The sequence below is a fragment of the Brienomyrus brachyistius genome, chromosome 22, assembly GCF_023856365.1.
Source record: "Brienomyrus brachyistius isolate T26 chromosome 22, BBRACH_0.4, whole genome shotgun sequence".
NCBI classification, from domain to species: Eukaryota; Metazoa; Chordata; class Actinopteri; order Osteoglossiformes; family Mormyridae; genus Brienomyrus; species Brienomyrus brachyistius.
This window is the reverse complement of record NC_064554.1, coordinates 9,830,523-9,843,124: the sequence shown is the minus strand read 5'-3', so window position 1 is coordinate 9,843,124 and position 12,602 is coordinate 9,830,523. Positions and strand designations below refer to the sequence as shown.

Here is a 12,602-nt window from a genome sequence, read left to right as displayed (position 1 = left end):
CATAAATGGTGTAGGAGAGACAGCTGTTAGGGAAGGGAGAGAAAAGCAGGGGGTGCTGTAGGATATAATCTGCAGTTTGCCCCCCCCCCCCCTCCCCACCAGGAGGACGCAGCTGGTGCAGGGAGATCCCCGCGGGACTCTGGGTGTGGCGAGGCTTCAGAAATGCACGTCTTCAGAGGGGAACTCCAGCTATCAGAAATACTCAACTTTGTTCAGAGACAGACGACGTCCTCGAGGGATTATTCCACATGCATCACAGGCAGAGATGAGGTGCTTTATTTACAGAGATATGCATTTCTCTATTGTGTCATTTGCATTACAGTTTTTCTCAATTATTTTGGCACATTTTGTGAAACTTCACATACTCACAACTGCACAGTAACAGCATTTCCCAAAACACTTTATGCGTATACAGTAGTACAACAGTACGGTTTAACTGCAAAAGCCTGTAACTTACCCAAAACAATTAAGTTACGTCTCAAAAGCACATAATTACACCAGTGAATTAGTCAGTCCCACCAAAATGAAAAGTACAACCAGTATCGTTTTAACCATGAGAGTCAAAATGCTTGATATGCTGTCAAAATATCCTGTATCACAACTGTCACAACTGTGGACCATCTCCTCAATCACAGTCTTACAATAGCGGAGGCTGATCGAAGGCTGCAGCTGAATTTTGGTAGAACAACTGTGTCCTCAATCATTCACACATAAAACAGATACGCTTCTGCCATTTACCTGGCTGGTTTCCGGTCGTTCCCAGGGTCTTGTTTCACCTTACTCTTGAGTACTGCTCTCTTATAAATTTTGAACCTACTGTAGAAGCTACTTGCTGCTCAGTGTAGCCTTCTGCCAGCAGAACCATAATTAAACCAGGATTTAAAAATGCAGATTTGTTTAAAAACATAGAGTGCAGGTCTCTGAATTTTTTCCGCGGCTGTATGTACAGCACATGTAACTGTTGAAGCTGTTAAATGCCATACAGAATAAGTACAGTCTTGTTCATTTTCCATCATTATCATCAAAACCTTAGCCAGTTTACATCAGAAAATACTTGTACAGAGTCACATTGGCAACATGACTAAACAATTTGACTACATTGTTTTTAAACAATGGCAAAAAGATTTGTCATTCCGATGGCACTGATACATTCATTGCCATAAATATTTACTTTAAAGAGATGAACTAAGGATTCTGAGCAAGTTATGGGCTTTTGCAGGTAATCAATTGTGTGGCTATTTGTATGAATTATTTTGAGAAATGCACTTACTGATTTGCAAATGTTAAGGACGATTTGTCAGTGTTCCAAAGCGTCTGAGAAAAAGTGCAACATTTGCAAAAAAATAGGAGTAATCACCACAGCATTGTACGTGACCCCCACAGGACATTATTTTGTTGCCATTTTATCATTCTTGTATTACCGTTTTGGTGTTTTTCTGTTATACTGTTGTGTGATCAGTCACCCACAGTAAAACAGCTAAAGTGTTAAACAGCTATCATTCAGGATCGTGCCGCTTGGGAAGATACGTAAACAATGTATCTAGGCATTTCGACTCTCGTGGTTAAACAATGCTGGCTGTACTTTTCATCTTGGTGTCACCGACCAATGAATTGGTGGAGATATTTGCTTCTGAGACATGCATCAGTTGTTTTGGTTTGTTGCAGCCTAACCTTACTCTCGTGCCATGTGCAGGAACTGTTTCGAGAAATGCTGTTATACTCGTGAGAATGTTAAGTAGGTTTTAAGAGATGTGCCAGGACAGTCATGAAAAACTGTAATGGATTTATGAAATACAGAGAAATGTAAGTGAATGATATGTGCCGAAGCAAATGCCCTATCTATAATAATGCAGTATGTAACAGGATACACAGTGTCCAGTTTTTACAGATAAGCTGGTAATCGTATAGTAATACAGTTGTCTATAAAAGGTAATATTGAAATATATGGTTACGTAAGGTGCTGACATGTTTGTGCGAGTGGTATACGACTCTGCTCTCCTTTTTGCTAGCTTATTTTCACACAAAGGGACAGCGCATGGCTTGTTCGTGCATCTTCATTCTGTAGTATGCTCTGCTTGGCTCCCCTTCGTTAGGCAGTAGTTATCAGACATGTGACCCAGAGCGTTGGAGAGGAAGGAAGGTGGAGTGGGGGTGTAGGCTGGGGGGTCACACTCAGGGGGCTCACAGCTGGGTCCGCACCATGACTCTGTCTTGGCTGTTCCGCTTGCCGCTAGTGGGCAGCCTACATATCCACCTGCCACAAAATCAGTGCCCTGCGTGGCTACATTGCTGTCCACTGGCAAGATGGCGAGAGGCGATGGAATCCTGACGTAGCCAGTGGCGAATTCCCGGAGGGAAAGGGCAAGCTGGGAACCCAGTGAGACAGACCAGGACAGGGAGTCTTCGGTGCCGCCCTGAGCACCGGCATTGACCAGGGAGCCCAGAGATCTGGATATGGCAGGACACAGCAGGTATGGCCCGTTGAAGCTGACAGAGGAGTTCTCCTGCTGGATTTTCTCCTCAGACTCGGAGTGTAGGCTGCTGAAGCTGTACCGGTCAGCATCTGAGAAACTAGGAGGGAAAGGCAGCCCTGGTTTACAGCCACATCGTAGCTGGTGGTGGTCTCGTTTTTTACACAAAGTTCAGCTCTTTTTGGGTGCATGTCGACAATAAGTGGTGAGAGCACAGTGAAACTGTGATGCTCACCTGGGAGGAGGGACGTTGTCCAGGACCTGGACTGAACAGATCCGGGCTCTCTCAACCTCCCTGTGGGGCACTATCCATGTACTCTGGGACCGCTGTGAAGGGGGAGCACAGATGTGACATCAGCTACACTTTTGATAGAATGGTTGTGGGTTCGAATCCCCTGAGGGGGCCCTTTAATGTACCCATCTTGGAGTTATTCATTTGTGTTGACAATTCATTTAAGAGCTTTAGAGGTGGTTCCCGTTGGTTTGGTCAAACTCCCATTAGTAAATATTAATATTAAATATTAAACAGAAGAAATATGACAAGGTAGTTTGCAGATTGATAGGAGTAAGACTAGAGAGTCATATTTATGAAAAACGACAGAGAAAGAAAAATTGCAAGTGAGCCAAAGATGAGCAGGAGGAGGAAATACAGTTTGGTCACAATAGGAGCTTTTGAAAGCTGTAGTGGACGGGGTTGCTGTTTTCTGCCAATTAGAGGTTGGACCTTATTTGCGTGGTAACTCTGATAGTAATGCGGAAAGGAGAAGAGACGACCCATGGATGTCACCCAGTGCTCCAGTGAAATTAACATCACTGTCCCCCTTAAGAATGTCATGTGTTCATTTCCAGGATGGATGTTCATTGTCAGTTTTATTCAACAGGGGATGGGACTGTGTTCTGATACAAAATGACCTCATTATACCCATCACCTTTAGGATTGGATCATTTGTGTGCGATTCCTTTGTTCCTTGCATCATGTCCTACAACAACACTATAGTAATTATTTCTAATTGTATAATTATTTGTGTGGAAAACAGTTACTGTCTGTGTCCATTTCAAGCTGTTTAGATAGATACAGGTGTGCCAGGTTCTGGAGAACATCTTGTTTCCTGTTTCATCTCTCGTTCGCCTCATATGCCCACTCAGTTTAGAAGAATAACTCACGGACCGGTCAGTTCTCTGTGATCTGGTGGCACGTTAATGCTGGAATGTCAAGATGAGGTGTGACATCATTCCGATGGGCGTCTCACATAATGAGTGCAGCACAGACTGGAGGAGAAACCCACCTTTAAGATTCCTTCCAAAACTTTGCTCTTGATGGGAGAGGGAAGGGACACGTCCCAGCTGACTAACCACCTGGGAGCATGAAAAACACCAACAAAATGTTATTATTCTGTAATGTGGATGCATGTAGCATATTTCTAACATCACATACACTGTGTGGGCTTGTTGCTTACTGACAAGTTAAAGTTCCTCATTCCTGGGTAAAACGTCAGCTTCCCTTTTTGGGAAATGAGCATGGCAATTTTCCCACATGCTGCCTTGAGTGTTAAAGACTACTCACATCCTGGTCACTACCCGTTTGAGCTGTTCACCTCTGGCAGGCAGTAAAGGTCAATTAAGACATAAACCACCAGGTTTAAAAACAGATTCTTTCCAAACGCTTTATGTGAACTGAGTGCTATGACTCCCCATCAAAGTGCAATATTAACTGTTTGCTTCACCCCTCAAGCTCCTATGCACAAATTTATATCTTATATACCCACATGTCCCTATCAAGCTGCTCTATTTCATTTAATTTGAAGACTTTTTGTATTTATTGTGTGTTGTTGCCATGGTTGTTGGTCGAGTTTGCACTAATCTGGACAAGCGCTTTTTGAATTTCGATGTACGTTGTGTAATAACTATTCTGTTCTATTCTAAAATATGAACACAAGCTATAGCAATAACGGTTACCTGTGGAAAGTGGGAAAGCTCACATACAGGCCGAGGAAGAGTATGGTCACCAACACCGCAACGGAGATGTACACGATCTTGGGCATTGACCATGACCCTAGAAGCACAGGAAGGATGTACGCAAACAAAGAGATTCTGCTTTGAATCCAGAGGTTTCTGTATGGGCTTTAAGATCCCGATGGTGGCAGTCGGAGGTGTGATTTTACCTGGAGGGGTGTCCCACTCCACCGGTTTCGTCCACTCGGAGGGTCGGCCCGTGAAGTACTCAGCGGGCACTGCTCGCACCTGTGCCCAGTAGTGGGTAGCAGGGCGCAGGGTGGCTCCATATATGTGGTACAAGTTGAGGTGCACAGACATGTTGAAATATTTGTGGTCCTGGTGTCAGACCCAGGGAGTGAAGAGGAAGACAAGGATGAAGATCAGCAATTTAAATGCAGAGCAAACAGGTGACTGAGGATAAGTATAATCTGATAGCTGATCTTGAGCACGTTCAATCCTGCGAACATGCTGACGCACAGGCATCCTCCCTTACCTTTGTTTCAGAGTCCCAGTAGCGCACCTCATGAGAGAGTTGAATTTTGGAGTTGTATTCCGGGATGGTCCAGGTGAGCAGCCAGTCCTGGCCATCCTGTCTCAAGTGCACAGGGCTCGGAGGGGAGGGATATACTGCGTGGGAGATCGACACTTATGCATTGGTGCCTGCTGTGCTATTTTTGGCCACAAGATGGCAGCACCATCATAAGCTGTGAAACATGCCATACCAATGGGTCATTTTACATTGTGTACTGCTATAATGTAGAGAGGTCTTGCTGTGCAGACAGGAGGAACTGCTAATGGCGTCCGCTCATGTGACGTATCCTTTTCCGAAAGTCGCCGGCGTTTCACTACAGAAAAATTGTAATAGCGAACGAGCGGTTGGGACTGGAGAAAGCGGGGGAACTTACTGTGACTGTGAGAGAGAAACTGCTTAGTAACGTGGGCAGGAGTGAGCTCAACCCAGAGTTCCTCATCTACAGGCATGGAGAATGAACAGCTGAACCTGAGCACGGGGTCGCGGGAGTCACTGGTAACCAGGACTGTCTCATAACACCTCTGGGGTCTATGGGGGGGGGGGGGGGAGAGGTAGGGTGTGAGAAGGATGCATGAGACTGGGCTGCACCCACAGGGCTTCAGTCTCGCACCAGATAATCCAGGGATTAGGAACACCACTAGTAAAGTGGTGCTTAGACTCTAGAGGATAGCGCTGTTGTACCCTTGATTGGTGGGACAGTCCCAGTGTGAACACTCACTGTGTGATGTTGCGGTCGCGTTGCGGCTGGTACAATAGGTTGTAAGTGATGAACTGAGCAGACTCCCTCTTCAGTTCCCAGCTGCAGCTCACTGTCACGTCTCCATCAGACAGACACTGAAGGTTGGAAGGGCCTTCAGGCCCCGGGGCTGAAGGGGGGAAGATCGTAAGCAGACACCCGCTTTGCGGCTCTCCATCTAACCATCCTCCTTACTGCCCAACTGCTCTGTGATTTAAATGAGATCCTGGACATGTAGCGTGCAGTGTGGACCTCAGCTACATCACACCAAAGAGGGGGTGCTGAGTGTAGGGCAGCTGGCCATGTGCTTGCTTATGGATGGTCAATTAAGCAATTCAGCATGGGGGCCGTTTGCTGACGCATGCTTGACACTCACCCTCCTCGGTCTGCCACAGCACCCGGGGGCTCCAGTCGCTCCACGGGCCCTCACCCGCCCGTGCCCTCACCCTTGCCTCATACTCGCTACTGGGTACCAGCCATTCCTTGCTGATTGTCGTATTTGTTTGTGAAACGTCCAGCACCTGCAGAATGAATAAAAGGACTACATGAAAGCCAGCATATCACAATTCACAGACGCCTGCCTCCTGCGTTTAGCTACTGGTGGAACGAGGCCTTCTAATCCATGGTGGCTGGGTTACTTTTACTTTTCACATCTACCATGGGTCTCAAGGCCACTTGCCTGAAGTCAGACTCATGTCAGTAGAGTATGAGCAAACATACCATCCAGTCGTGGCCAGGCCTCCTATAGCCGACCTCGTACCTCAGCTTCGGGTACAGGGTTGACCCTGAGGGCAAGGGGTTGTGCCAAGACAGGAAGCTGCTGCCATTGTGCAAGGCTTGCTGGAACAGAGCTGGGGGTGAGCGAACTTTCACTGCGAAAAGGGAATGTCAGAATCAAACCCAGTCACTCTGCTTCAGGGCCTGCAGACGTGATTAAATCACGTTTTCACATTTTCTCAGGACTTACAAGTATGCTGTTTTAGTGAGTATTTTGGGGGAGAGGGTTCCCATGACAACATCAGAATGGGGGCCACGGCAACCACACTGACCGTGTTGCGACAGGATCATCCCCTTGGACACCGGTGGGGGGAGCGGGACCTTGAAGAAGAATTCATGCTTGATGCCCTTGACAAACCGGGTGGTGTTGTAGCGACACCACCTTTCTGCGCGGTGGCCTTCAGGAGGGCTGTATGCCACACAGGGCGATTCCCTGGAAAGGGTGGAGCAGGGGGGGCATTACTCTGAGGCCATGACATGGAGGAGGCTGCAGCACTGAGGGTGGACAGGGTTACCCAAAATTCTTTGTCATAGGCATCTCATAACAGTCCTGCCCACCTTGGGATTTGTACCCAACACAAATACTGTAGGTCATCCATCCATCTATTTATGCATCCCTCCATCCATTTGTGCATCCATCCATCCATTTGTGCATCCACTTATCCTGATCAAGGCCGGAGGGGGATCCATCGCTTTCCCCCTTTCTTATCGTCCATTGCTGCCCTTAGCTGTGCAGTGTATGCTTTTCTGTGCCTGATAGGGCTGCTGCTTTGCTACACTCTGCTGCACACTTGGGTTGTCAACATTACCGTTCAGCACCACTACAGCTGCTTCATATTGCTCTACTTCACATCCTGATTCCTAACCCTAAACCTAACCCTAACCCTAACCCCATGTTATCTTCCATTCCCCATTATTCCATGTTTGTCAGTCCTGCTCCCTGTAATCTGAACACCTGCCCAGTAGGTGGCATATTAGTTAAGGTACAGTATTTGGCAACAATTCATTCTGTCATACATCCATCCGTACACATCCATACGATCCAGAAGATTCATCCGTCATCCCCTCCACCATCACACCTGCCCTCAGCGTCGCTGTGGTAGAGAGAGAGATTCTCCAGCTGGTGTTCCTCTGTGCTTTCTGGCCATGTACAGCGAATGTGCGTGCTGTAGTCATTGTAGCACTGGACCGAGTCTACCAGGGAGGAAACTGGACAAGGGAAGGAGGATTGGCATGTTTAGAAGAGCTGTCGGACACCTCCTCCCCATTCCGGCTTAGCCCTGAGTTAGGGTGCCGCCCTTACCGTGTTCTGAGCAGGCATTGAGCTTACAGGACACAGGTGAAGAGGTGAAGGCCAGGATGGGGAGGGCAGAAATACACATCATCCACACGAGAATCATCCTTCCTACAGCGAAGGGAGGGCCAGCCTCAGGTCTGCAGGCACGTGCTGGCAGCCCCGCTGGCCTCGCTCACTCTGCGCAAGGAGAACAAGAGGAGGATTCTGAGGGCTAAGCGGTAGGTTATAGCGTCTCTGAGTGCTGCGGCAGGCGAGATGGCTCGAGCAGATATGCAGAGCTGCATGACAGTGACAGCATCGTCAGCGCGGTCCACACCAAGCTGCTGAGCTCATAACACATACGCAGTTAGGATTTCTGTGCCGCTGCAAAATGTTTTCTCACAGCTTTCTTACCCGGAGGGGTACTAACTGTGCGCTAAGCTCGCCAAATTTATTCAGCCGGCTCTTTTATGAAAATGAAAAAGGCTTCATCGCCAGCCCAATGACTGAACCTATTTCCTTGGGAAGTAGTTGTGTCCCTTTGAGATCTAAACCCATCCATAGCCCTAAACTCCAGCTGCTTAAAAACTTAACTTTGCATAGACATGTAAACTAGGCAGAGATGCTGTTCTCCGGCGCTGCGAGACAGACATGGATAGAGCCGTACAGCTCACCTGTCCGGTTAGGCCAACAATACATCCATTAGACTCTATAACACCACAGTTAACGAAAGTCCATTAAATTCTCCAGCTGAATGTCCATCACCCATAAATGTTATTTTCATTTGTGCAATATCCACTGCAAATACATGAGTAATTTCTATTCATATCCACTGGGTGCAATATTTATATTTACATCCAGTTTCTGCTCTGTACCATTGTTAGGTATTGACTTTTAATTACATATGAATGTTTGCTATATCAGCGCAATATCCACTGCATTTCTGCAAGTCTAATTGTGTACATTGTACATTTTTCTGACAGTCTACCATGTACCCTTGTAATTGTACCTTTTATGGTACAGTAATGGACTCTGAGGAATGTACCAAAGGTACAAACAGCATTAATGTTACAATGGTACAGAAATGTTCCTCAGGTTCATTCCTGTACATTAATAGGTACATTTACCTACAGTTATGTCTACAATTGGCAGATCATTGAGGGTACACCCCCAGTGACTAGCAGTGGCTGTCTTTTTTTAAACGATATTCAAACATTCGTTTGAACATGATGTGAAACATTCACATCCAAACTGCAATTAATCCGTTTGAATTTTAATGAGTCACCGTAGCCAATAACCTCGTTTAGACCATTTGTTGTGATTTTGTTGTTTGTCGTCTAAGTCGCCCCTTAAAGGTCAGGGTGGGAAAATATTTTAAAATTAGTTTTGTGTTCTCTTGCAATACTTTTGTGATTCCGGGCAAAAGTTTGCATTCCCTCAGAATGCTTTTGTGATCCCACTACACTTGCCCACGGTATTTGCGGCAACATGACGGCAAGGATCAATCTAAATATTACAGACATGTCTTTAAAATGTGCTTTAAGCGTTAAACCATGGGGGACAATATACACCATGTGCCTTTAATAGTATTTGTTTTTGTATGTATTTATTAATAATTGCACTGCGTCCATTTTGTTTTCTATTTCTATTTATTTCCATTGGCTATTTTAACCAGTAAATTTCCCCAGTGTGGGATCAATAAAGTTGTATCTTGTCTTGTCTTGTCTTATCTAATTTTTTTCCTTATTTTAAGAATATTTTTTCTGTTGCTGTTCGCTGAATGATTTCCCCCCTAGTATGGTGGGAAAATTCACACTCTTAGCAATAATGTGATATTCATAAAGGGTTCCGTGTTCTTGTGAAATTACTGAACTGGAGTCACACAGGATGACGTTGGGTATCAAAAGAGAAGTGGAACAAGACAAATTCAGTATTGGAGGTCATGAGAGACAGAAAGCCGTCCATATCAAAAAGGGGGATGGGAACAGAAGAGGGACAGAGGAGGGGAGAGAGATAGAAGGTGGACAGAAGGTGGGCCCATGCTGAAAAGCCCAAATGGTAGAATCACTCTGTTGATCACGGGATTTGAGCCGCCAACCTTCTGAGTCTCAACCCATAGAGCTGCCCCCCCCCCCCCCCCCCAACATTTTAATTTTTTTTAACAAGTGCATCATTTTATATATGATGTTTTATATGTATGTCTTTAGAATTATTCTAAGATGTACAGAATTAAAACAAATTAACCTTTCTATCGGTGTGTCCAGATTTTTGACTGGTACTGTATATATTAAGAAAGCGTCTTGCTTTATTTTGGTACTGGAAAATTCAAACATAAATAAACCGTGCCATTGTTTTTAAATATCAGTAAAATGACCATGCATATGAAAAATATATGCAAGACAATATAAAAATGTGGGTATAAAACATTTCTGCATTATTAAATCGTTCATCAGTTTACTGTAAGTGATTTATCCAGAAAAGTAGCATGACCGGCAAAACTAAATTTAGACGGTGGAAAATCATTTTGACAAATACCGCCTGTGCGTCTAGTTTGATGTAATATATCAAAACATTTGCTCTGGCTTTTTTGACCTTGTTATTTTTAGATCTTTTTCTGTACTCCGCTTTTACAATACTGTAGGATAAAACACGAGAACCACTTAGTATTATTTAGTTTAAACTCCTTAAACGAACAGACAAGCAACCGGTTTCATACTCTTCTCAAAAGTTTGCATTACTTCGCAGAAGTTTATAAAAAGAAATGCCTTTGTTGCAGTTAACTGGTATTAGAGTTAATAAAATTTGCGCCGACAGCACATTATTCGTTAACGGAGTAAAGGTTGTTCTTCCGATGAAGAACCACATGTTGATCAAATCCAAAGACAAGGGAAAACAAAATCCAAGAGAATCTTATTGATGAATGCATTTAGAAATAAAAACTTTGTATAATACTCACCCTGCGATGGGCTGGCCCCCCATCCTGGGTTGTTCCCTGCCTCGTGCCCATTGTTTCCGGGATAGGCTCCGGACCCCCCGCGACCCAGTAGGATAAGCGGTTTGGAAAATGGATGGATGGATATAATACTCACCATGTACTGATGTTGCGGTCCGATTCTTCGCCCGGACACTTTTCCCCGGCTTCCGCTAATAATTGCTATTTTACAGCGTCCCTCATTATTTTCTGAAATTTTGCTGGAGTGCAGTTTGCTTTAAATTAATGGAAAGCCCAGAGGCCCACCCCCACCCCGTTATTCCGCAAAAGCAGCTGTCATTTACTTCTGTACGGGTATGAGGCGCCGCAAATTTCTGAGCCGATCCCTTCCCCTTTTTCGGGGGATTATTAGGAGGGGGCGGTGAGCGTCATCCATCTTTCGGCTGTCTTCGAGTCTTCTAGTAATACACACATTCAGCGTGTATGAGGTGAAAGCGAGCACGCTGTCGGTACAGTTCATTTTAACACACTAAATAAAACTTATCCAGATCATCCTGCTTTAGTCTTTCACTTTAAAATTTTAAAATGGGCATCACTTATAGCTTAAGTAGATGCTATTACAGTAGATAATAGCGTGATTAAATACTATTTTTTGAATGCAGCGCTCTCGGAGATGCGGTCTTAACAACAAATATAAAAACGTTAAATACATTAGGCGCAATAGTTAAAAAGATGTTAAAGAGAAGTGGCCTACATTTCCAGAATTACTGGATATAAGGGACGCCATGGCTATATTTCGGCATGTAATAATTCACTATAAATATTCTCACATAAGTTCTCAGTGCATTTGAAAGGTATGTATTAATATTCGCAAACCCTTTAAACGATCACCAAATTTATTTTGAGTGAATGGCATTTACAAAAAACGCCCCTGAAAGTTCCAAAGAGTATTTGGTTGCCGTTTGACATGTTCATATCACACCTGAAAAAGATTTGAAAAAAATATATTATGAATGGCTTCTCCTCATTCCGGCAGCAGTGTACGGGCACTCAGAATGCAGGTGGGGTATTTCTTAAATGTATCATAATGTATCGTCGTAAGGGCGCCGTTACCACATCACGGACGCTAGAGGGCAGTGGCGGGTGTTGATTTACTTTTTCTCTCACCCAAACTTGGCACTTATCTGGATACCTAGTTAAGTATCAAGGGTACAAGAGTAAATGCTCGCACGTACAAGTTTTCTTTTTCTGTTTACAGCCAGTGTCCAGTTTACTGTGCAGTACAGACTGCTTGCTTCTCCAAAAGTAATTATGTGGCTGCAATTGAATATATACGGTATGCAGGAGGGTGAAGAGGTTTATATTACTGTTCGATTGCATTTTAGAATATCTAACCCTAACCTGATCTAAGTGAGACAGTTGATGGTGCTGAAAACAAAGGTTCCAGCATCTGAGAAACAGCCACTTTCCTGGTATTTATGCATTACAGGTTTGCAGAGAATTGTGTGACGAACAAAGAACATCCTGTTGGCTGCAGTTCTGTGGCCAAAAACACCTCGTTAATGAGAGATGTCAGTGGAGAACAGCCAGACTCATTTAAGCTAACAGGAAGGCCGCAAGTGGAAAAAAAAATAACAGCTCGTTTTAATAGCAGCATGCGAGAATGTCTTCCTGAATGCACGGCGCATCTGCTCTTGCGCACTGCCTTGTGCACAAGTTAGGCAGCTGCGACAACGATGGAACGAAAATGCTCGACACCTGCATTAAACCTACAGACATAACTGAGCTCAGTCTGTAGAAAGAGTGTTTGAAAGACAGCTATGAGTCTGCTACATGTGCGGAGACCACATCGCACCTGCAGCTGGGCATAAAACCAAAATAGG

The 12,602-nt window shown here is 44.8% G+C and overlaps 1 protein-coding gene across 2 annotated transcripts; it reads right to left on the bottom strand.

The window, feature by feature from the left end:
• Positions 1-260: 260 nt before the first annotated feature.
• Positions 261-11,100, bottom strand: csf2rb (colony stimulating factor 2 receptor subunit beta). 2 transcript variants are annotated; one of them, XM_048992319.1, is made up of 14 exons: positions 10,877-11,100; positions 7,815-7,985; positions 7,591-7,720; positions 6,784-6,944; positions 6,455-6,606; positions 6,111-6,255; positions 5,717-5,864; positions 5,372-5,526; positions 4,960-5,093; positions 4,634-4,802; positions 4,428-4,524; positions 3,758-3,827; positions 2,707-2,798; positions 261-2,571 (listed from the first exon to the last, which is right to left on the bottom strand). In XM_048992319.1, the coding sequence occupies exons 2-14, from the start codon at positions 7,909-7,911 to the stop codon at positions 2,055-2,057; spliced, it is 2,067 nt and encodes a 688-aa protein (XP_048848276.1). In that variant the 5' UTR covers positions 7,912-7,985; positions 10,877-11,100; the 3' UTR covers positions 261-2,054. The 2 variants fall into 2 exon arrangements, with proteins under 2 accessions (XP_048848276.1, XP_048848277.1); XM_048992320.1 differs by lacking the exons at positions 7,591-7,720; positions 7,815-7,985; positions 10,877-11,100 and having other exon boundaries at positions 6,702-6,839.
• Between the last annotated feature and the right edge of the window lie 1,502 nt (positions 11,101-12,602).

Coding starts and splice junctions, on each gene's coding strand:
- csf2rb (XM_048992319.1), bottom strand. CDS start 7,911: ATGATTCTCGTGTGGATGATGTGTATTTCTGCCCTCCCCATCCTGGCC. Junction 5,865..6,110: donor GCTGTGGCAGACCGAGGAGG/GTGAGTGTCAAG, acceptor TCCCCCCTTCAG/CCCCGGGGCCTGAAGGCCCT. Junction 5,094..5,371: donor GTTTCTCTCTCACAGTCACA/GTAAGTTCCCCC, acceptor TCTCCCACGCAG/TATATCCCTCCCCTCCGAGC.